The sequence below is a fragment of the Rhopilema esculentum genome, chromosome 21 (assembly GCF_057945365.1).
Source record: "Rhopilema esculentum isolate cy_ngs chromosome 21, ASM5794536v1, whole genome shotgun sequence".
NCBI classification, from domain to species: Eukaryota; Metazoa; Cnidaria; class Scyphozoa; order Rhizostomeae; family Rhizostomatidae; genus Rhopilema; species Rhopilema esculentum.
The window spans coordinates 11,104,605-11,126,634 of NC_142835.1; the positions used below are offsets into that span (position 1 = coordinate 11,104,605).

A 22,030-nucleotide genomic window follows, 5' to 3' on the forward strand; every position below is an offset into this window, starting at 1 on the left:
ATTTTATGATGCTCTTTCGGATAATCGGTAAAAGATTAGAAATTCTGAAAATAGATTTTTGTGACGTAAGAACTTTGGAAACTCAATTGCTACTAAGAACAATGGCAAATTGACATGAAAATTAGTGCTAACGCCAAACGAATATCATCTAAAAATAGCTTTGTTTTCTACCACTGATTATTATCATTATCTATAAAAATATATCAACAAACGGAAAAAGAGCGTGGAAAGTAAAGACGACAATCAGAAATTTCTTTCGATTTTGAAACCTGGAATGCTACCGCTTACACTGGAATTGATTTACAAATTCTAAAAATTTTACACCAACAACAAGAACAAAACTTATAAAAACGTATTCACACATTAATCAATTATATTAATTCATAGTTTTATGTACAAAATAAAGGCAGTTAATAGAGAAACCTGGTTTCCTCATACTGGTCACTGGGTATATTTCACGATACTGGGCCCCTTGGTCCACTTCAACTTTTCTAACCACCATAAATCAGGGGAATTTCTCAACCGACCCAAATCTTTACTCCAAGATGGCTTTGAAAATGCGAGTTACGGCGTTCTTTGTGTTCTGTTGATAACTAAAAGTGCTTGATCCCAGCCTAAGAAACCTAACCCTATATCTCAGCCTAATTGTGCTTTGAGCTGCGCCTGAAAAAATAGCAAGATTCCCCCCAAAAGAGGCTACCGTTTTCCAAAACACTACACCCCTGTTAGACCCTTGAACCATGAAAGGTGCTCAGCAGATCTCGTCAGCGTCCTGTGCACAACCTTGCAGCCAAAGGTACAGAATCATAACGACTAACTAGCCAGCGAATTAGACCCAGTCCCTTTCCGTTCCCAAAGCATCACATGCTATTCGGGGACTACCCCTATCTCGATAAAGAAAAAAAATATCCTATTCAGGAAAACAAATTCACCTACAGCAATCGGCACCTCCCCTTTGCCATTTTCGATTTACAATTCAAAACGATTTAATTTAAGTTAACCGCGTCGATTATATATCATATACATTTTGTCGCCAGTGAAACATTTTGTTGTACAAATGATCAAAATTTTGAATTCTCCCAAATGCTTTTAGATCATCTCCGTCGTTTGAAGATTCCAAAAGATTCCACGGAAAAGTTCCACGGGTATTGCTCCTTAATTCTTCAAGTAACAACGAGGTTAGATAAACATGATGTAGTTAAAGAAACGATTTGATCAGCCATTTCAGCAATTGGACACAAGATAACACGGATTAAGAATATTATCTGGAAAAACGGCAGTCAATATAAAATAAAGCTGAAGGCACCATTGAGTGGAGCCCCCCCCCCCCCAACATCATCCTATAAGAGGCAGCCCCAGGTATTGGAAAACTATTAAGAAAATCATTATAAATGAGAAATCTTGAAGTCCGCTTTGTCATAACGGTGAGCTCCTCGATCCAACTTTCTATTTTCACTTATTGCTAGGTTATAAGATGTTTTACTGGCGACACAAAATGGCACATTTCGTCGAAACCGCTAAAAACAATAACTGGCAAAAATTGTTACTTGAGAACAGATTACAAATCGTTTCATTAACTTAGAAAAAATTATCATAGATGTTCGGTCGGTTTTGTGTCGAGTAATCGCTGCCTGTAGAGGAAATGGAAATGAAAATCAGGGTAGTCATAAATAAGGCTTGTGTAACTCCATCGGATGACATTATCAAGCATCTCACATAGAATTAAAAAGAACATATGAAGTCAATAACAAAACTAACTATTTAAATAAAACACTCGACAAATCATAACAGAAAGGTCAGTATAGTACCATACAATATAATATGTAACAAAATGAGAAATGCCAATATCAAACAGAACAATATTTTGAAATATATTACAATAGATAGCAGTAGAATATGACAAAAACAACGATTTATTACAACAAGAAATGACACAAGACAAAACTAGCCGAATTAAAAATTACGAGACGAAAACATAACGTATTGAGAATGCTATAAATAAAAAAGGAACATAAGAATTTTATACTCAAAGAAAACAGAAAAAGAAAACAATACTTGGATGTAATTTTTTTAATGGGAAAATTTGATATCAGATCAACGATAAAACACTTAAACGATATATTGCTCATATCAAAAATCAATACCTTGCCCAGATCCGTTCGCATTTGGGACATTTTTCTGGCACAAAACATGTTTTATGGTAACAGGTCTTACAAACTTTAGAAAAAAAGAAAAAGAAACAAAGTTATTTTCTAGATCTTGACTACTACAAAGAATCTGAAATGTCACGAAACCACAGGCTGGAAGGATCGAAACAGATTAAAACTTTAACACTGTAATGTAGTTAGATAAAAGAGAAAAGCAAGGGAATAAAGCAATTTTAAGGTTTGATAAAAACACAAAAGAGAATATTCTAAAGATGTCTAGAAATGGTTAGAGAGAGAAAAAAAGAACTCACTTGGACAAGCCGTGACTTTGTTAAGTTCGAATGGATATAAAATGTCGTCAAAGTCTCGGCAATATTCGCATACAAATCCCTTTACGGCACAAAGCTAAAAAGGCGAAGTTTATGTTATTTTCTAATTGATTCCTTTAACCGAAAATAACAACATTTATTTAGTAGCTAATTACATTTAGTAGCTAATTAGAGTCTTTCATACAGTAGTACTAGTCAGTTAAGCATTTTGCGAATAAACACGTGCATGACAAACACGTGAAAAAATCAATCAAGCATAAAACCTTGACGTTTTATGCTATGAGGAGTGTCAAACGAAAAAGCTTTTAACCAATATGTTATAAAATGTTTGCTTTTTTCAAAATCATTTTCAATTTCTGCACCGCCAAAAAATCGATTAAGACAAATCGCATTAGGTACAAGGAGTACAAAAAATATCGACAAACTTAGCATAAAAGTAGAATGAAAAATCCCCCTACAGTACAGTTACTCTAAAGCCTTAGAGAGGGGATTTTTATCCGCAAACAAACTATCGACGTACAGACTATTAATCTAACACAACTTCAGGTGCAATAACAACTTGAAATCACCACCACGCTTGCATACGTAACTCTTTTGTAACATTCTTAAAGACTCTACTCTTTTACTTTTTCCAGGGAATGAATAAATTCATTTCATGTTCAACACAGGCACAATTTACAGGCTTAACATTGTGAGGTATCATTTTTTCTCTAGGATCGCAAAGACAATTGAACGGACAACACGTATCAATAATATATTAATATTTAAATTAATTTATATTTCAATATGAAGAATATATAACTTTTCTTATCAATGTAATAGTAATGACAAATCTTCAGCAAAAGAACAACTTTCATCCGATATTTTCGCAACAGGTTGCATGATATAAAAACTAAGTTTTACTGATGCATTCTTCATTAAACAAAAAATTTAAAATCAACTTAAAGCGGAGAAGACTGCGCTTTACCTGGCATTCTTTTATATGCTTTAATGATGTGCTAATCAGCGATTTGAACGTATTTAAAAGATCGCCATTTTTCACCTGAAAAAAAAACGTTGAATTGAGACGGACAGAATGAGATTCATAACAATGCTCGTATATGCTGATATAGGTGTTCAAAAACGTTTTCTACTGTCCTTGCAATGTTCGGGGGGATATGTGAAATTGGTGGTCCTAGATCTAGGTCAAAGTTTTTATTAAGAATGTTGTTTGGACATTGTCTAGGAAGGTTCACTATTTTGATTACAGCGAAAAAAAGAGATTGCAAACAACTTCAAAAGGAGAAGGGGGAAACAATGTGAAGGGGAAAAAGGTATAAAAGGAGGAGAGATGGGAGGTGGAAGAGAAATAAGAGAAGATTTGTATTTGTATTTTGCTACCTAGCTTTCGAATGTGACACTGAGAAGCTATACTTACTTGCTTTCGATGTGATCACACCTCGTGATACCTACGCCTGGAATTACAGAGAGTTGGTGACTCTCCTCACTCTGAATGTAAGTTTCGTCATGCCAGGGGCTCCAACCACAGATCTTTGGATCTGTAGTCAGCGACCGTAACCACTGGGTCATCCTCTCATTCAAGAGGGACAAGGCGGGGAAGAAGTAAAAGGGGAACAAGGAGGAGAAGAGGGAGAGGGGGGAAAAGATGTTAAAGGGAGAAAAGAGAGAGAAAAGAGAGAAGAGAGAAAAGGGGACATGAGAGCATAACGTAGATTGAGACTTGACAGAAAATCGCTTGACAGGAGCTTTTGGCTCACACGCGTTAACGTTTGATGTCAAATCCCTGAATGAGCAAAGAAAACAATCGGCCTTACCTGAACAAAGTCATCCACAGAATACAAATGAATATCGTCCACTATGTGCGCTGGCAATTTTCGGAAATTTTCATGTAAACTAAAATACAATAAGTTAGCAGGATAATACTGAAAGTCAATTTGTATCATAAAATTTAAATATACAGTCGAATTTAAAAAAATGCGTTAGGACTTGAACACAAGAAACGAGAAAATAAAGAGATTAGAAGGCTTGAAGCTGTCATAAATCTTTCGCATCTGCAACTTTGTACCTGCCAAGGTCTTAAGCAATGTTAAGTGGTCCTGAGTGTATCTACCTTTTACAAAATAACCCTGTTTAACTAGGAATATGAAAAATGAGATTTTGTCATGTGCAATCAAACTTTCAATATCATAAAAAATCCTAATTGAAATCATAAGAACGCGCTCAAAATTTAGACACAAACCTTTCGCCAAGTCTGCAAGTTTTCAAAAACCCATTTGCATAATGTAGTTTTAGTCTCAATTCCTGCAGAAAAAGTGATGTTTGTAATTGATAGAAAAATTGCTTCAGCACTTTTACGATGTGCGTGAAAGTAAATGCATTCTGAACTGTAGCCTTGTAATCGCATTAAGCTTGAGACTCAACTTAGAACCGTTCCTTTCTGCTTTCGGAAGCCTAACTGGCAGCTAGTATATTATAGGAACAAGTAACAAAGACTTTGACAACACAATCTTTGAGATATTAGACCAAAAGTATATAAGTAATGCTATACTACTGCGCTATACTACTTTTTGTCTTGTTTAAGTAAAACATATTTCTTCCAACATCAGACTATTTCTTCCAACTATTTTTCTGAAAGTGAAGGCTTTTCTGGTCTGGATACTCGTCTGAAGTACTGGTCTGGATACTCAGGCAATGGTAATCGGATCTAGACCAAATCTGAAAAAGATTGGTGAAAACACTGTGGGTTCACCTGCATTCGTTATCGATGATTCCCCTGTAGAACTCGTCGACAGTATTAAGTATCTTGGTGTCCAAGTTGACCAATACCTCGTGTGGGACGAGCAAATTAAATCTGTTCAAGCCAAAGTCTCCCGCTCGTTAGGTTTTTTAAAATATGCAAAGAACTTTTTGCCAAAAAATGTACTTTGCAAATTATATAGACGTATTGTAGAGCCACATTTTCGGTACTGCTGTTCTGTGTGGGGGAGCTGTGCAGAGTTCCGACTGGTTAAGCTTCAAAAATTGCAGAATCGAGCCGCTAGAATTATTACAAATAGCAGCTACGATGCTCCTGCTGAAGCTTTGATTACAGAGTTAAAATGGCCAACTGTGAGGGATATGATCAGAAGTTAGACTGCATCAACTGTATATAAATCTGTTAAGAGTCTCGCGCCTGATTATCTCTCGAATTTATTTGTTGGAAATTCTGAACGCAATTGTATCAACCTTAGAAATGCCGAAACTGACTTGCTAGTGCCATTCATGAAAACTAGTAATGGACAGAAAGCGTTCGCATTTCGTGGAGCAAAAATCTGGAATGATCTCAGCCGCGAGGCCAAGCAAGCTCCCTCTTTATCTTCTTTTAAGAACAGGATAAAGGGTTTTTTGTAAATTTATTGTAAATAGTTGTAAATAAATTATTTATGATTGTAATTAGTTTCCTTTTTTTGTTATTAATTTTAGTAGATTTTTTAATTTGTAAAGTTTTTGGCACGGCCCCCTGAAAATCAGTCATGACTGACGGGGCTACCGTTCATAAATAATTTTAAAATGAAAAAAATGAAAAAAAAATGAAGACACGATAGCGCATAGATATTGCATATACTAGGCCACTCTCTTAAACAGCAATCATAATCTAAGACAAAGTGAGACAGAGAAGAAACATGTTTGAAAATGATTGAAGCCTACCCTAATGTTGTCAATCAATTTGACCCTTTTGTATAAAGTGCTGTCAATACCAGCTACATTAAAGAGTGGTTCCTTCCAGACTTTTGAAAGAAAGTCGGACGCAAAATCGGAGACAGGATATCTTTATAGAGTTAAGGATTAAATATACATAAACAACACACAAAATGACGCTGAATTTACCAAAAGATCCATTTTTGCTACTTGAAAATCGGGACTGATAAGTGCAAAATAGTAACCAAAACGAGGCCACAGCAACGACACTGAGAAATGAGAGGCTGTAATGTCTAACACCGGACGGGATATTGGCAACTGCATCGTCCGTAGGAAAATCATTACTCAGCTTTAGAAGCTTGCTGTTTGAAGCTTGTAGCTTTACTGTTAAATTACAGAATTAGTGAAACTCTTATCAAAATTTACTATGACTTCGAAAGAATACTGAAGGTACATAAACGGTTGAGTAGCAGAAAAGGACAAAAACATTCCCTGCCCTGTGCTAAAAAATATATTGGCCACCAATCACTAAGCCATCTTGTGGCTTAAGCCATCAATCAATTAACAACTGCCCAATCAGCGAGCATGATACAACTCAGCACTTTTTGATTGGTTAATATTGATTGACAGATGTCCATTGCCTTTAAACTTAGCGAATATCAAGAAACATGAATTTAGCAAAACACGAACGTGGTAAGGATACTGTTTGAAGTCCCATTTAGTGATTATTTTTGACGGAATCAACTGTGTTCGATTTTGATGGCAACTGGTGCAGAAATATTTCCCAAGGTAATGACAATAGCGAAACCGTTTTGAGAGACCTGTAAAAATAAAAAAAACATATAATTACAAAGTAACTGAAGCGAATAGCAAAGTCACACAATCACAATAATTGGAGCTAATTATTGGTACGCGGTACAAAATATTACATGACATTTCACACGGCCTATGCACCGAATCAATGACGGGGTGAGACAAAGTAAGAAAACACTTAGTAAATATACCATAGTAAAAATGTATCGAGTTTTACTTCAGTAGAAGATGATATCGGGTTGATTGAAACAGGCGACCCACGAATGATTACACGCAGATATGGAAAATCTTCTTGGATTTGTTTCGAGAAAGTGTGATTTTTGAAAATTTGCTAAATCAGGGACTGCAGAAACAGAGGTCTATGTTGGGGGACTTGAGATCGCTCAATAATTTCCAAAAACAATAAGAAATAATCTAGCTTTTTGGCATTTTGCATTTTTAGCCCCCCTCCCCTCTCCTCCTCCCATCAAAAATTAACTTTTAAGACGATTCCCAATCTGCCATAGGAATCGAAGTTCCAGAGCTTTATCCAAAGAGAATATGCATAACGTGTTTCAATGCAAAACAACTTGAAAACAAAACAGGCATATTGAGATACAAATATGGAGACGCAAAAAGACATAGTATAAATAAAAACATAAACATACTTGGAGTGACTTTTAACCCACAACCAGCACAACGATAATGCTGCTTTTGGAGCGCGGATTTTCGTCTGAAAGAAAATTTCAACTTTTAAAGAAATGTCTCAAAATTTGTTTGCAAAAGTTTCTTTAAAACTTGAAAAAGGTTATTCTTAAAAAGCTTAATCTAAAAATGTTTTTATATACTGTGAAAACTTAGGAAATATATCTTAAAATATTAATTCTTTCAAGTATTTTCAAAAGTTAATGTTTTAAGATATCTTACAATGATCTTGGAGTGTTTAACTGCTTGAATATTATAGAATAAATTATAGCTGAAGTGCTCGGTAATTATTTCCGGTGCCAAACTTTCATTTTTTGAGGCTATACGATTTCGTCATAGATTAAATGAATAAATCTTTCAAAGTCGGGCAATAAGGCCTTATGAAGACATATCAATTTGCAGATTTATTTTCACGGTACATAACATAAAACGAATGTATGAAATGACAGCTTACTTCATGTAAGGGTGAGAAGTGAAAATTATTTGCGGCCTCGGAGGAGCCCACTCCAAATTTCCGCGAATTCGAGTCTAAAAATACAAAATGTTGAAATAAAATGTCAAAGGTATTGTTGAATGTCAAATAATAATAATATCAGAAAGAATCAGAGCTCTGATAAGTGCTTCGCGTATGGCCAAAAGCTCCACCTAAAATGCCTCGTTGATCAAATTGAAAACGGGTGCGAGAGGGTTTATTGCCGTTCGTGCTTGGCAGATAAACAAGTCAATCCAGATATTCAAATGACAGAAAATATTTACAACGATATCACAACGTTTTTACAATCAAGAGGACTAAAATTATTCCACCAAAACATAAATGGTCTTGCAAAAAAAATCGAGGACTTAAAATTATTACTTCAAGAAACGAAACACGACATCGATTTTTTTGGCGTTACTGAGACCCACCTGCACAAGGATATTAGGGACGAAGAAAGCAAGATTGAAGGCTATGCATTTCTAAGAAACGATAGAAAAAATGGCTCAGGTGGCGGTGTTGGTTGTTTTATAAGAAATGATCTTGGCTGGCAAAGAAGAGAAGATCTAGAAAAGGACAGTTTAGAAGCTATTTGGGTCGAAATCTTTGTGAAAAATTCACGTCCGTTACTGGTATGTGTCATATACAGGCCCCCGGACACTTCAAAGTATCTTGATCGAAATTTTGAAAGTGAATTCAGTGATATGATAAACACCAGTATTTCTGAAAACAAAGAACTAATCCCCATGGGTGATTTGAATGCTGACTATCTGAACACTTCGAAAAACAAGGAAGTAAAGCGAATCATCAAGGGGCATGGGCTCAAACAAATAATAACAAAGCCCACAAGAGTCACCAAAGACACAAGCACACTCATAGATATTATTGCAACAACCCACGAACAGAATGTAAGAAAGCATATCACACGCCCTAATTCTCTCAGTGATCACGATCTGGTGGGAGCAGTTATAAAGAAAAATTGTCAAAAGTTTTTATCAAGGACAACATACAAAAGAAATTTTGCGAAGTATGATGAAAATAGTTTCAGAAGAGATCTCCAAAGTCAGCCCTGGGAAAACCTTGAAAAAGAACAAAATGTTGACAAAGCATGGACAATTTTCAAAGGGCTCTTGAAGGCAGTAATAGATAAGCATGCACCCCTAACAAAGAAAAAGGTAAAAGGGCGTGATTGTCCATGGCTAACAAATGAAATTAGATCCAAAATGAATGAGAGAGATTACTGGTTGAAGAAAGCAAGAAAGACAGGAAAAGAACATGATTGGTCCACATATCGTCGCTTACGAAATGCAGCAACTCGAATCATCAGATACAGCAAGGCAACTTACACAAGATCTGTCTTTCAAGAAAACATTAACAGACCAAAGCAGTTTTGGGAGCAAATTAAAAAATGTTATCCAGCAAAATCCTCAAAAGATCGAAGCAGCAAGGTATTTGAAATAAATGGAGAAATTACTTCAGAAAAGAAAACTATATCAAACGAATTCTGCATGTTTTTCGCGACGATTGGCAGAAAATTGCAAAATACTTTACCAGCAATAGTGAATCAAAGTTTGGAATATCACAAACATTCAACATTGGATCATAGACAGAACCCCAAAAAGGTAACCTTTAATTTCAAAATGACAAACATCAAAGACATCAGAGACATTTCAACGAAACTAAAAAGAAAAAAGGCTGCTGGTTGTGATGATATACCAACAACGTTGATTGTTGATGGAGCAAACGAGATAGCTTGTCCTCTCTCAAATTTGATTAATCGATGTCTTGAAATGGCAATCTTCCCATGTGCTGAAAAATGCTCTAAAATTACACCAGTCTACAAGTCAGGTGAAAAAACGATCATGGATAACTATAGACCAATTTCTATACTCCCTGTTATTTCAAAAGTCTTTGAGCGGGTTGTGCACAATCAGCTCTATGACTATCTTGAGGCTAATAATATGCTTTCGGAGAGACAGTTTGGTTTTCGAAAGCGATCATCTACTCAACATGCAGTTACATTTTTCTCAGATTTCATCAGAACCAATATAGACAGGGGCCTGGAGCTGTATTTATTGACCTGCGAAAGGCTTTTGACATAGTGGACCATGAGAGACTCCTATCTAAACTTCTTCATTATGGTATTAAAAACAAGGAGCTTTGCTGGTTCGAGAGCTATCTGTTTGGAAGAACGCAAATTGTATCATATGATGGAGCCTTGTCAGAAAGTCAAGCTATTTCCTGTGGAGTACCGCAGGGATCCATATTGGGTCCATTGCTTTTTACCTTACTAATAAACGATATCGATGAAAATTTAAGCCAATGTGAAATGACCCTCTATGCTGATGATTCTGTTTTGTACGTTGCTGGTAAAAATTGTGATATTATCGAAGAAAAGTTAAACAGTGATCTAAAACAGATTGCTTACTGGCTTCAGCAAAATAATCTCGTTATTAATCTTAAAAAGACCAAGACCGAGTGCGTCCTTTATGGTACACACCAGAGAACTTCGAAATCAAAACCTATGGAGATCAAGATCAATAACACAAAGATCACAGAATCTAAAGAATACGAATATCTAGGAGTAAAGATGGACAAGAACCTGACATTTTCTGATCATTTCGAAAAAACAATAAAAAAAGCCTCATCTATAGTAAAGTTATTGTCGCGTATACGGCATAATATAAGTCCTTACACAGCAGAAACAATTTACAAGGTAACAATTTTACCAATTCTGCTTTATTGTAACAATGTGTTCCTTCACATGGCACCATCAAAAAAGATGGTGTATGAGAACATTCAGAGACGGGCACTAAAAGTAATAAATGGCAACAGGGACAGTGTACAGCTGGAGAAAGTCAGTAGTATACGAAACAAGATGTGTGCTCTTGAAGTTTTCAAAAGTTTGAATAGCGTATCGCCACACGCCTTTCGAAACTACTTCAATAGAGTAAAACACAGGCAGTGTACTCGTGCCAATGCAAAAAATATTGTTTTGCCTAAAGTACAATCAGAAGCAGGCAAGAAGGCCTTTTACTTTCAAGGAGCAAAGATTTTTAATAAACTAACAGACGAAATGAAGTGTGAAACTTCAATTCTAAGATTTAAGACTTTTTGTAAAAATTTTAACTTCGACTTTTAAGATTTCATTTTCATCGTGTATTTAATTTTTATTTCGGTGATCCATGTATATTTTAGACAGGTCCTTTATTGATAACAGCACGTTGTTGCTGACCAAAGTTAACCTGTATAAATATGATATTATTATTATTATTATTATGATCAATATAGAGTAAACCAGATCGCAAAGATTCACTTGCCATTATACATTGGCCCAGAGAAAGATGTTTTTAAAACTTTTCTGTGCCTGATATAACTAGCCTGCGTGCAGACTCGCAGCAGGCTAGATATAACGTATAAAGCATATAATGTTTACGTTTACGCTTACGCTTACGTTTACGTCTAGTTTAACACACCAAAGCCTAAGTTGCTTCCTATAGGATTCATTGTTGCTTACCTGATGAATTAGAATACCTCATTACTTACCAGATGCTATAAATTTGCAGTGAATGCTTACAGATACTTTTGACCGAAACTGCGTTTTCTTAACTGGGTTATCACTATTGACGAAATCTTTTTTAGTTTCTTCAAACTAAGATTGTAGCTTTCACTATTGTATGTCAAATTACTTGTACCCTTTTTTTACACATGCCTACAAGGCATCTTTAAAGCTATTGTAAGACAATATATGATAACATAACTTCCTAATTAGAGCTTTTGTGAGCGATGAAAAAGGTTATAAAAATGGTTAGTATGATAAGAGATATATTAAAAGAAGAGCTAAAGGCCGAAGCAGAATAATGGCATTTTATGCCTGGAAATCTACTGGATTTCGAAGAAATAAAAAATTGTGGAACAGATGGTAATTTTGGAAGGTGGATGACTTTGATGGAAAAGTCTGATGGTCAAAAATCCTTTGCTTTTATAAACATTGGAAGGGGGCTAGATAAACCTCAAGAATACTGACATTTCGATTAGAGCAAATACAAAAATACTGGCACATTAAGAAAAGAAAGCCTATGTAAACCCCCTTGAACTGGCTGAGTAACTCTTAAAAGCATCTAATTGTTGTTTCTAGATGCTACAATGGCTCCAAGGAAGGTAGGTGTTTAAAAGGTAGGTGACCTCTGACAAGATTGAAAACAGAATGTTTACATACGGGCATTGATGCTTTTCTGAAGTTCTTGATGTTATTTGCATCTTCACCCGACATTCCCCAACCATTTGGCTGCGCATCATCCGGTGACACAGGCCAAGCATTCGGTAATGGAAGGATATTCTGCGGAACCTGGACTTCGGAAACAATCCATTTTAATTCTGATGCTGCGGGCAGTTTTCGCCCAACGAATTTCTTTAGTAACAACTTCGCGACTACTTCTGCAGAATAATCATCCGGCTTTGGTTCCGGTACTGTTTCTTCTATGGTATGAGCTGCCGGCTTCGGATTGTTGGTAGACTCGGTATTTACGTTCGTTTTGCTTTGGTTCGGACTCAAAGACACATTATCCCAACTCCTGCTAAGCGTCTTCTGCGATGTAGCATCTTTTGGGATTGTCTCATCTGCAAGGAAATTCAAAAATGCTTCAGCAAATATAATTTCATTATAATATCATGTTTATTACATAACAAATGCAATAACAAAAACTTGGCATTCTTAGAAAGGCATAAGGCCGGTGACACGAGTCCTCGTTAAATAAACCTCAGTGGCATAAGGCGTGACAGGAGAAATGGTGATTTTTAAACCTGTACAGCTTGGTTCAAAATTAGAAATGACACTGTAACACTAGAACAATGATTCCGGTCAAAAATTTTTACAATTGTCTATGATTCATTTTCCAGTCTGTGCTAGCCAATTGGCGAAATACTTAAGCATTTAAGATTTCCGCGTAGTGAACCGGGTTGTACCACCAGTCCAGGCAACCGAATCTATATATATATATAAAACTATACCTCCCAGGGACACTGGAAATCACTATTGACGATTTCATAGACTGCAGTTAATCTGAATTGACTTATCTATGACCGTAAGTGAGATGAAAAGACATGAGACTTTTTGTATACCAACACAGTTTTCCTTTACCTGTAGCCGAGCTACTGTAAGACGAGCTGAAAGTTGAGTCGCTGAAAAAACTCGACGTCGATCGTGAATTGCTTGAAGTGCTTCGTTCACTAAAAGCGTTCTGAGCCTCTATTTTTGACATCCGTTTTCTTAATTTTTTCTCTTTTATTTTTCGTTTTAATGCTCTTATTTCCTCGTCGCTTTCATCACTTTCTGAGTCGAACTGCTTTGAGCATCTCATCTGAAACTCAAAACAAACATATCATTGAAAGGCTAACCAATTAGTTTTACGAATACAAAATTTGCGAAAATTCATAATGTTTATAAAAAGAAAGAGAAATAAACCTGGAAGCTTACCTTAATAGAAAAAACAATTATGTACCTGAATGCTTACCTTAATAGAGAAAAACGAAACTAACTTGATAAAAAACAAAAATATAAGGCTTGATTCTAAGTTTCCATACGAAAAACAAGCATTTTGCTTGCTTATAAATCGGCTAATACATGAAATGTATATATCACCTGTTCAATGGCAGTGATTAGTGCTTCACAGATGCTAAAATGTGCATTTTCCTGCAAAAGAATGTAAACAAACCATTGCTTCATACCTCTGAACAAATCTCGATTAAATACGAAATTATTTTAATTTATTATTATTTTCCTGAAATTATTTTTTGGGTAGATTGTACACTACGAACAATGGGTAACTGAACCCATCAATAAATATGCCTTAACTGGACCTGCCTTAACTGGATCTACTCACGATATTGTTATTTGGCTTCATTAAATAAATAATGAAGAACCATATGAAAAACTCATTCATTTATTTCTGAGAAATTAAATCTAGCAAAATGACTAGCCAGGTTTCATTTTACAGTAAACAATTAATACACCATTACAGGCCCTCCTGCCAAACGAATAATTGTAGCAGTGAAAGCTTTGAATAGAATTTAGAAAGAGCTTTGAAAAAATACATTTTTTCTACATTTAGAATTTTTTAATGAAATATTGGAGAAAGCGGTAAAAAACCAATTCAAGGTGGATTGATTTCAATTAAAGGTATCAGTCACGTGGGAAGAGCCTGAAAATTGTCAATTTTAGTTGCTTAAGTGGAACGTCGAATCCCCCGTGACCGGAGAGTAAATTGATTACTCGAAAAATACTAGGGATTGAGCAAGATGAAGATGATGATGAAGATGTGGAATATCAGGAAGAGGCAGTTGATAATGAGGACATTCGAATGTTATAACAAGTATTTTTAGCTTCTTTTGTAACTTAATTAGAGCTTTGAAAAGATGTTTTATATTCAATAGAACTTGTGATAAGAACACAGGCCGGTCCTTCCATTTTGGACGCTTTCTACGTTAAACAAAAATCTCTAGATTATCCTAATTCGAGAACCGGCCTATCTTCGATCGCGATAGGTGATGATGATCGATCGGTGATGATGACCCAGTAGCAAGGGCTGCGAGGGTTTTTTGTTTGGGTCCCTGCCACGACCTATGTTTTTAGTTGAGGAGAGTCGCTAGCTCCCTGTAATTCTAGGCATATGAATCACGAGGTGTGGTCACATTGAGAAGAAGGACCAGGACACTGCTCGATGTGCACATCTTCTCGGTAAACTACCTATGGAAGTTAGATATCAATGAATACAAATACAAATACCTTGTCAAGTTCTGCTCCGGTATCGTAAATTCTTGAGTCCAGGTAGCTGATCAATGATTGCCCTTTGTATGGCTTAGGAAACAAACGCCCGTCTTCATGTTGATAATAATATCCTTCATGGCCTAGGGAACAAAAGGGGGGCATCAGTAAAAGTGCCGTGAAGCAACTTAAAATTACTAAAAAAAGCATCCGATTATAATCATGAAAGGTCAGCAAAATGAACACCCAGTGATCCTCTTTGCAAGGAATCATATGCCACGATCCCCGCTTTTCACAGTGAGCCATTTTGATGCCAGAATGCATAACATGTTCATGTCTTAGTACAATATGCTTCATTCTTAACGATGAAATTGTGTATTCTAAGATCGAAAGAAGTCATTTGAACATAAATTTTCATTGGTGCAACACCAAACATTTTAGAGGTCTTTTCTGAAGAAATTTGAGCTCGTTTGGCTTTGACTTAACTACAAACGCGCGGAAAAAAATTTTCTTCTGTTTGCTAGCCTCTGATGGCCTTTTTTAATGTCAGAAAAATAGTGACAAACCAACGTATTTCTCCCATTTCTAACTTCTAACTTCGATACCAATTAACGTATACTTACGGCTTTCTTCGGGTGCAGAATTCGGTAACAAGACTTCTTCTCTTTTCCCTTCTTCGGTGTCAGATGCATCAACCGTTTTTAAAACACCGATTTGATCCGACTTTGATCGGTTATGACCCCGTTTGAACGGTGTAGTAACAACATTGCTGGATCTGCGTAACAATACTGGTGTGATATCGTCAGTTAATTCGTCAGTTTTTGACGCGTTAGGTGTTTTTGCGGTCACTGAAGCTTTTGAATCAGACTGCAAGGCAGCCCCGTTTGTGTTCCGGTCCTCAAATAAACGGCTTCCCTCGGTCTCGATATGACCATGCTCATTAAATAAGCTACTCTCACTTCGAGAGATTTCTCTCATTCTTGCGATTCGCTGACGTGCCTTATCGACTGGCTCGGCTACAAGACTTTTCCTGTCTGTATCATCAAACCATACTACGCCATCTTCGTTTGTTTCCATGACTGCAGCTAACGCGCTGGTCATAAGAACGTCCTGATGCAAACTTCGACGCTTAGAGACATCCTGTCTGAAAACTTTTCCAGTAAAACCATCCGACAGTATGGCATTTTCAGGGGGACTCCCGAATATTTCTAGAATGCTATCTTGGGCATCCGAACCAATTTCATCTCCAGAGCTAATTGAGTAAGAATAACTAGGAACGCTTGAAGTATTAACAGATGAAGTGAGAGTCTTTTCATCTTTGTGATCTAGAATAATTGGGTCAAACCCTCGTTCTTCCTTTATGTATTGAAAAAATTGTTCTTTCGTTGCCTGGAAAAATCAAAGTGTATTTTGCAATTAGCTAGTAGAAATGTCAGAAAAACACTGTGAACAATTAAATCCAGAATGAAATAAGCTAAATGAGGAGCCTGCCTATAAGGTCCAACCTTTGGTGAATGTTCCTTGACATGACAAGATTAGGCACTTTGTGGCTTCATTTCTGGACAGGTATGTATGCAAAGTTGAAAGGACAAACAGAACATATTTGAAAGAGACAGACAATATAAGCACAGCAACATTATGTAGCAAAGAGGTTTAATTGACATGTAGGTTATTTACATTAAGGGGCCTCAGTTAAGGAACTTTTGTTTACAGCGATATGATCAAGATCAAAGCAAAACACCACTGCAGATTTGCTGCAGTAAAACAAAGGTTATTGATTTGTACACACAGCAGTTCTGAATACTATTGAATTTACATGAATAATCCTTTCTTCAAAAAGATTGCCGAAAGAGGAGAAGCATATAGAACTTGGAGCAAAAGGACCCTAGAAGCATCACATCAACTGTTCATTTTTACAATGACAACAAATACTTTTATATATTGTTTTACCTAAAATGGGACTTTTTTACCAACTGCAGGGAAGCGGCCAACAAATTCACTTTCTATTAGAAATCAATGCTTAAACTGAGCTTGGAGGGTCTGAGATTCAAGTAACTAGATTAACAATTCCCTGGAGATTAACAAAGGTCTGCAGGACTCTCAGAATCTGGTCAGATCAACTATTGCAGCATGATTTTCTTTTGGCAAATTAAATCCAGTAAAGTCTTGCTTAGAGACAGCTCTAAACATCTATATGAAAAGTTAATCTTGCATTCATCAAATCTTTTTGGAAACTTGACTTTTTGAGGGTACTTCTGAAGTGGTTTAAAATTACTTCTGTAGCAAATGCAGCCCAACAAAAAGAAAAGATAAATTCAGTCCAACAATATTTAACTATACTTTGAATTGGTCAAAATACTTACACAAGTATTCTTCAGTGAGGTTAGAAGATCCAAGCTATTTTGCTCCAGTGCTGCAAAGCATATCTTTAAACACAGCAAGCATGGTCTTGACCTCACAAATGCATTCTCTGAGGAAAGAATTTGGATAGTGATGAGAATGATGACAAAACCTGTAAGTCTTAGGGAAACCTGTTGCACAACATGGAGAGCAACAAAGAGTACAGAAAGGAGAGGGAGAAAGCAGGAAAATTCTAAATACCAAGGAATCAGTGAGGCCAATCAAATGCCAATTGCACTTCTAAAAATCTTTCAGCTTTCAGGTAGGGGTCATCAAGAGGGGTAGAAAACACTTGTTCATGCTCTTTTTAGTTGAGATCCTCTGTGCCGCTCATTGTCAGCCACAATTCCATGTCTCAAAAATGTTGATGACCAGACCCTCCTTAAAACTTTAAAAAGTTATGTATTTCATGTATCATTTCGAAGCAATTCCACATTCAGCTAATGTGAAGAACTCTGTCAAAATATTGCAATATCTCCATAATTTGTATATAAAATTGCATCAAAGTCTGTTGTTACATGATCCCTGATGACCCCACTTATAACAAACTACCTACCTACAGCAGTGTAGAACAAACAGTTTATGTGGGACAAAATTTCACAACACTTGTTAAACCAAAAAGGCAGTATTCCTGCTAAACAACATTTCATTAGTTTAAAAAAACCAACCTCTGTAAAGCTTTGAAATCTGCTTCCTATCACCATCAAGAAAGCAGTTCTCAATGACTAAAGATGCAGAATACGAGAGCAGACATTCCTCTTCTATGAACTGTTCCAAACTTGTTGCAACTGAGGAATCAAAACTAAGGCTTGTCTCCTTAGCAAAATGTTTTGGGTTGTTATCAAGCAAATATTTCAGTAACTCCTGCAACAAATGAAAACATTCTTAAGTTGCTGTAAACAAAATATGCAGCTAGTTTAATCGGCTTTCCTTTACAATTTGACTGAAATCTCAATACTTTAATTAATACTGAGTAGAAACTTGTTTCAACATAATCCAAGAAAAATGGATCAACACAGATTTTGTGACGCCATGATGGGATTCATTTGCTCGATATTAAGCGCAAATTGCTCTGGGGGGGGGGGGCAACCAGTAAAAAATTCATGGTGGAAAGAGGCTGTTCTTCCATTACTTTGGTTGTAAAACTTTGTCATATTAAAGAAATACATTTAGAATGAAAATGTGAATTTGTTGATTAACAATGGACGTTGTTTTATTTACAGTAGAAATTAAAAATCTGGAGCCATTGTATTCATTATGGCCTCTATCATCCAGAGTTCTAAATTCTAAAATGGGTAACTCTGGGATTGTTTATTTCATGACGATCAAATGTCTTACTTTTGCTTTTTTTAAGTGTTAAGAACCTAACATCTGCAGTATAGAGATCAGGTTTCCAAAAGTGAGTTAATTGTAAGACTATTATCAAGTCCAAAATTATATGGTATGCAAACTAAGTAATTATCTCTAAGGCTAATTGCAATTGACTTCATTGCTTTGACAATTTGATAGCAAAGAAATGGAAATTGAAACTTAAAACTCAAATGGAAAACATCAAAAGCCTGTAAGGTTTCAGATGATGACTATTTTGGTGAATTAGTTTTTTAACTGCTTTTACTGCAGCTGCTTTTAACTGCTGTTTTTTCAGATAGGCAAGATTTTGTAGACAGCAAAATTTTGATAAAACTTAGCATAGCAAAACGAAAGTTCAAACTGTCACTAGTGTGAAAACAGGATTCTTTGACTTACATCATTTAAGATGGTACATATAATCTGTGTAACAGAGGGCCAAGGAAGCCTATGATCATGGTCCTCACACTTGATATATTGATGTAAAATTGATTACCAAACTTTTCCTACTCTATTGCCCTTCCATTTTGAAACTTGAGCCACTGATTACAGTTGTAATACCCTTTTATTCTAACCAAATTAATATGGAGAAATATAAAAATCATAACATTAACAAAATTAGTGAAAGATTCTTAGTTCATCAACTGCATGCATAATAGGTTACTTTTATAATTCTGTCAATTTTAAGCCAAGGTCTCTGAAAAGCAGCCAATTTTGGAGAGTGTTTAAAATCAACATATGAGGCTATTGTGCATAAAATTATAAGGAAATGAAGCAACATTTTCATTTAAAGCATGCAATCACAGCAAAGGCAAACATTATTCCTACGGATTAAAATGAAGACCAAATGGACTAACAGTTTTCAGGCCTTTTTGTATGAAATAGCCCAGGCGAGTGGCCTAGCACTCATGTGATTTCTCTTGCAGGAGTGACCTGTCTGAAAGTGATGATAATAATCAACAATGCTTAAAGCATTTGTAATGTTTACAAAAGACATATGATCCTGTTATAAGGTATTTTTGTGTAAGGTAATATCAAATGAAAACAAACCGTTATGATAACCTTGTTTTGATCCACTCCAAGAAAGATTAAATACTAAATATAAATGTGCTTCGTTTATGAATTTTATGTACATCACAAGATCATATGGACGTTATTGCTGAATGATTACAAAATTTTGTTCCAAACATCGTTTAAAACAGCTTTAACTGCTTATTCCTCACAATTAACTGTTTTGCATGAGCAATGAAATGCTTACATGGTTGAGTTTGCGCAAGTACTGACGCAATCAAGAGTGATCACTGACATCAAATGAAAAGGCCTGGAATTCCCACTGTATAGCTATTGTTTATTGGCATTTATCAGTGGATTCCACTCTGGTATTTTTATGAGAAGAATAAACTTGATTGTGGGGCATCTAATTTAACTACCAAAGTATTCTAGATTAAATCAAAGAGAAAAAAGACCTGAATTAGATTGCATTTAGATAGCAAACATTTAAATATCAAATAGCTCCACTTTGATGAGCAGTTTTGGCAAAATGGAAACTTTGGTGCAGGCCCACAATAAATTGCTTGCTTGCACATCTGCCTTTATTAGCTGTACACACAATTGTTAGGTAATAACATTTAAAATTATGAATACTTCAAACTCCTAATTGTGAATGAATTCAGGGAAAACATTCTAAATTTTTTGAAGTTGACTTTCTGCAAAAGAAACAGAGTTTCCTTGCACTTATCTTTCTTCGTCCACAGTCTAGCTTTTTTCCATCTTAATTTCGTATCTCATGGTCTAGATGTAATCTTAGCTTAGAATCATTTTTTTTCTAGTTTACTTTTACATTCAAGTTTGACATTTCGCCTTTAAACCAAAACTCTCAAATTGTAGGGCTACCGTGTGGAAAAATAAAATGGGACCATTGCCATGTGTCAACCGTACAAAAAACATTTAACTTAATTGGAGATATAAAAAATAAACCTTCCATCCATGTTTTTTACTTTGAAATCAATGGAAAGTTAAAATGTATGAAGCCAAATCAAATGTTTGCTTGGTTTACTTAAACTTTGGCCCGGCCAAATATCCGCTGCTCCTGAACAAACATTGTCGGGAATATTCTATACAAACACTACGAAATTAAAATTTAGAATAATATTCCTCCATTATCATAAACTGATGCTGTCTTTACTTAACTGATACAACTTAAATTCTAGAATTGTTTAGGGCAACCGCCATGTCAAAGGTTCCACCCACCTCTTCATCTTCAACAGCCAAACCCTGTAAGAGAATATCACAAAACACCGCAGTAGCACGCCTCAAGGCGCCATAAGTTGACCAGATATCGGATCTTCCACTTGCAAGTATGCCTTCGCACGTCGATTGAGTCTTGATCAACAAATCGTAATGCTTATCACAACAAACATTTTCCATTTTATCATTTTGTGACTTGTTGGCCCCTGACGATATTGCGTCAAAGTGAGACCATTTCCTCCGTAGTGGCAAATACGAAACTGATAATTGAAAAACAGTACCACCGTACACGGTACACGCTTTTTTATAAGAACACCTAATTTTTTGCTAAGCCTCAATATTCTTAAATTTTTATTTTTTGAACGTAAGATTATTCCTGAATTATTCTTAAGCGACAAAAGTTGTAACGTCACGAGTCGCATTATAGTGTTAATGGCTCAACAGCAAGCACCGCGGAGCGTTGAGAAAAGTGGGGGGTCTAAAAAAAGTGGGGGGGGGGGGCTAAAACCGTATAAAAAGAGCCTTGACTGGTAGTCAATCACTTAGTATTTGTCATTTTTTGCAAAAAGTGGGCTAAAGCCCCCCAGCCCCCCTGCTCCGCGGTGCCTGAACGGCCAGATTTATTTTGCCTTCCAAAAAGCTCAAATATTTCTTAATAATAGTTGATATCTATCATTTAAGTTCTATTTAATATAGCTTGAGTACTTATTTATTAAAAGACAAAAATTCATTTCTTGGTGAAGCTTGAGCCTTGCATTATTCTTAAATTATTCTTAAATTTCAGCGATTTTCAGCCTTAGTATTCTTACAGGCTGTATTCGTATTAAAAAAGTGTGTATGGCACTTTTTTGTACCCAGATCTCAAGTATCACATAATTGTTGCACGCACACGCAGGGCCCCCGCGAAGCAGGCCAGATTGTGGGGGGGAGAGGTGTTGTGTGCAGACATCGCGCAGCCATTTGGCAAGCAGGGGCTATGCCCCCTCCCCATTTTTTTCCAATAATAGGATAGAAAATTCTTCTTCATCTTCTACATTTTTATCGACTTTTAATCATAAGCGTTCCATTGGGGTCCGTCGAGCAGCCTGCTTTCCTTTATTCAAATATCTTGACATTGTTTGCCCCTCCACATTGGGGTGTGTGGCGTGGA

General features: G+C 36.0%; 1 protein-coding gene across 1 annotated transcript; it reads right to left on the reverse strand.

Moving 5' to 3' along the window:
- Positions 1-243: 243 nt before the first annotated feature.
- On the reverse strand, positions 244-21,108 carry LOC135684740 (run domain Beclin-1-interacting and cysteine-rich domain-containing protein). The gene is made up of 18 exons (XM_065200384.2): positions 20,884-21,108; positions 17,955-18,150; positions 17,250-17,356; positions 15,510-16,275; positions 14,908-15,029; positions 13,765-13,815; positions 13,264-13,483; positions 12,343-12,743; positions 8,106-8,179; positions 7,615-7,679; positions 6,858-6,975; positions 6,164-6,284; positions 4,716-4,777; positions 4,291-4,369; positions 3,444-3,518; positions 2,459-2,552; positions 2,145-2,217; positions 244-1,631 (listed from the first exon to the last, which is right to left on the reverse strand). Exons 1-18 carry the CDS (start codon positions 21,058-21,060, stop codon positions 1,592-1,594), a joined length of 2,841 nt encoding a protein of 946 aa, XP_065056456.2. The 5' UTR covers positions 21,061-21,108; the 3' UTR covers positions 244-1,591.
- Between the last annotated feature and the right edge of the window lie 922 nt (positions 21,109-22,030).

What these genes read in the sequence shown, in the direction of transcription:
- LOC135684740 (XM_065200384.2), bottom strand. Translation starts at nt 21,060, where the DNA reads ATGGAAAATGTTTGTTGTGATAAGCATTACGATTTGTTGATCAAGACT. An exon ending in CCTCACTGAAGAATACTTGT is followed by an intron (nt 16,276 to 17,249) that starts GTAAGTATTTTG and finishes TGATTTTTCCAG; the next exon opens with GCAACGAAAGAACAATTTTT. An exon ending in TCAGAAAAGCATCAATGCCC is followed by an intron (nt 8,180 to 12,342) that starts GTATGTAAACAT and finishes TTGTATTTTTAG; the next exon opens with ACTCGAATTCGCGGAAATTT.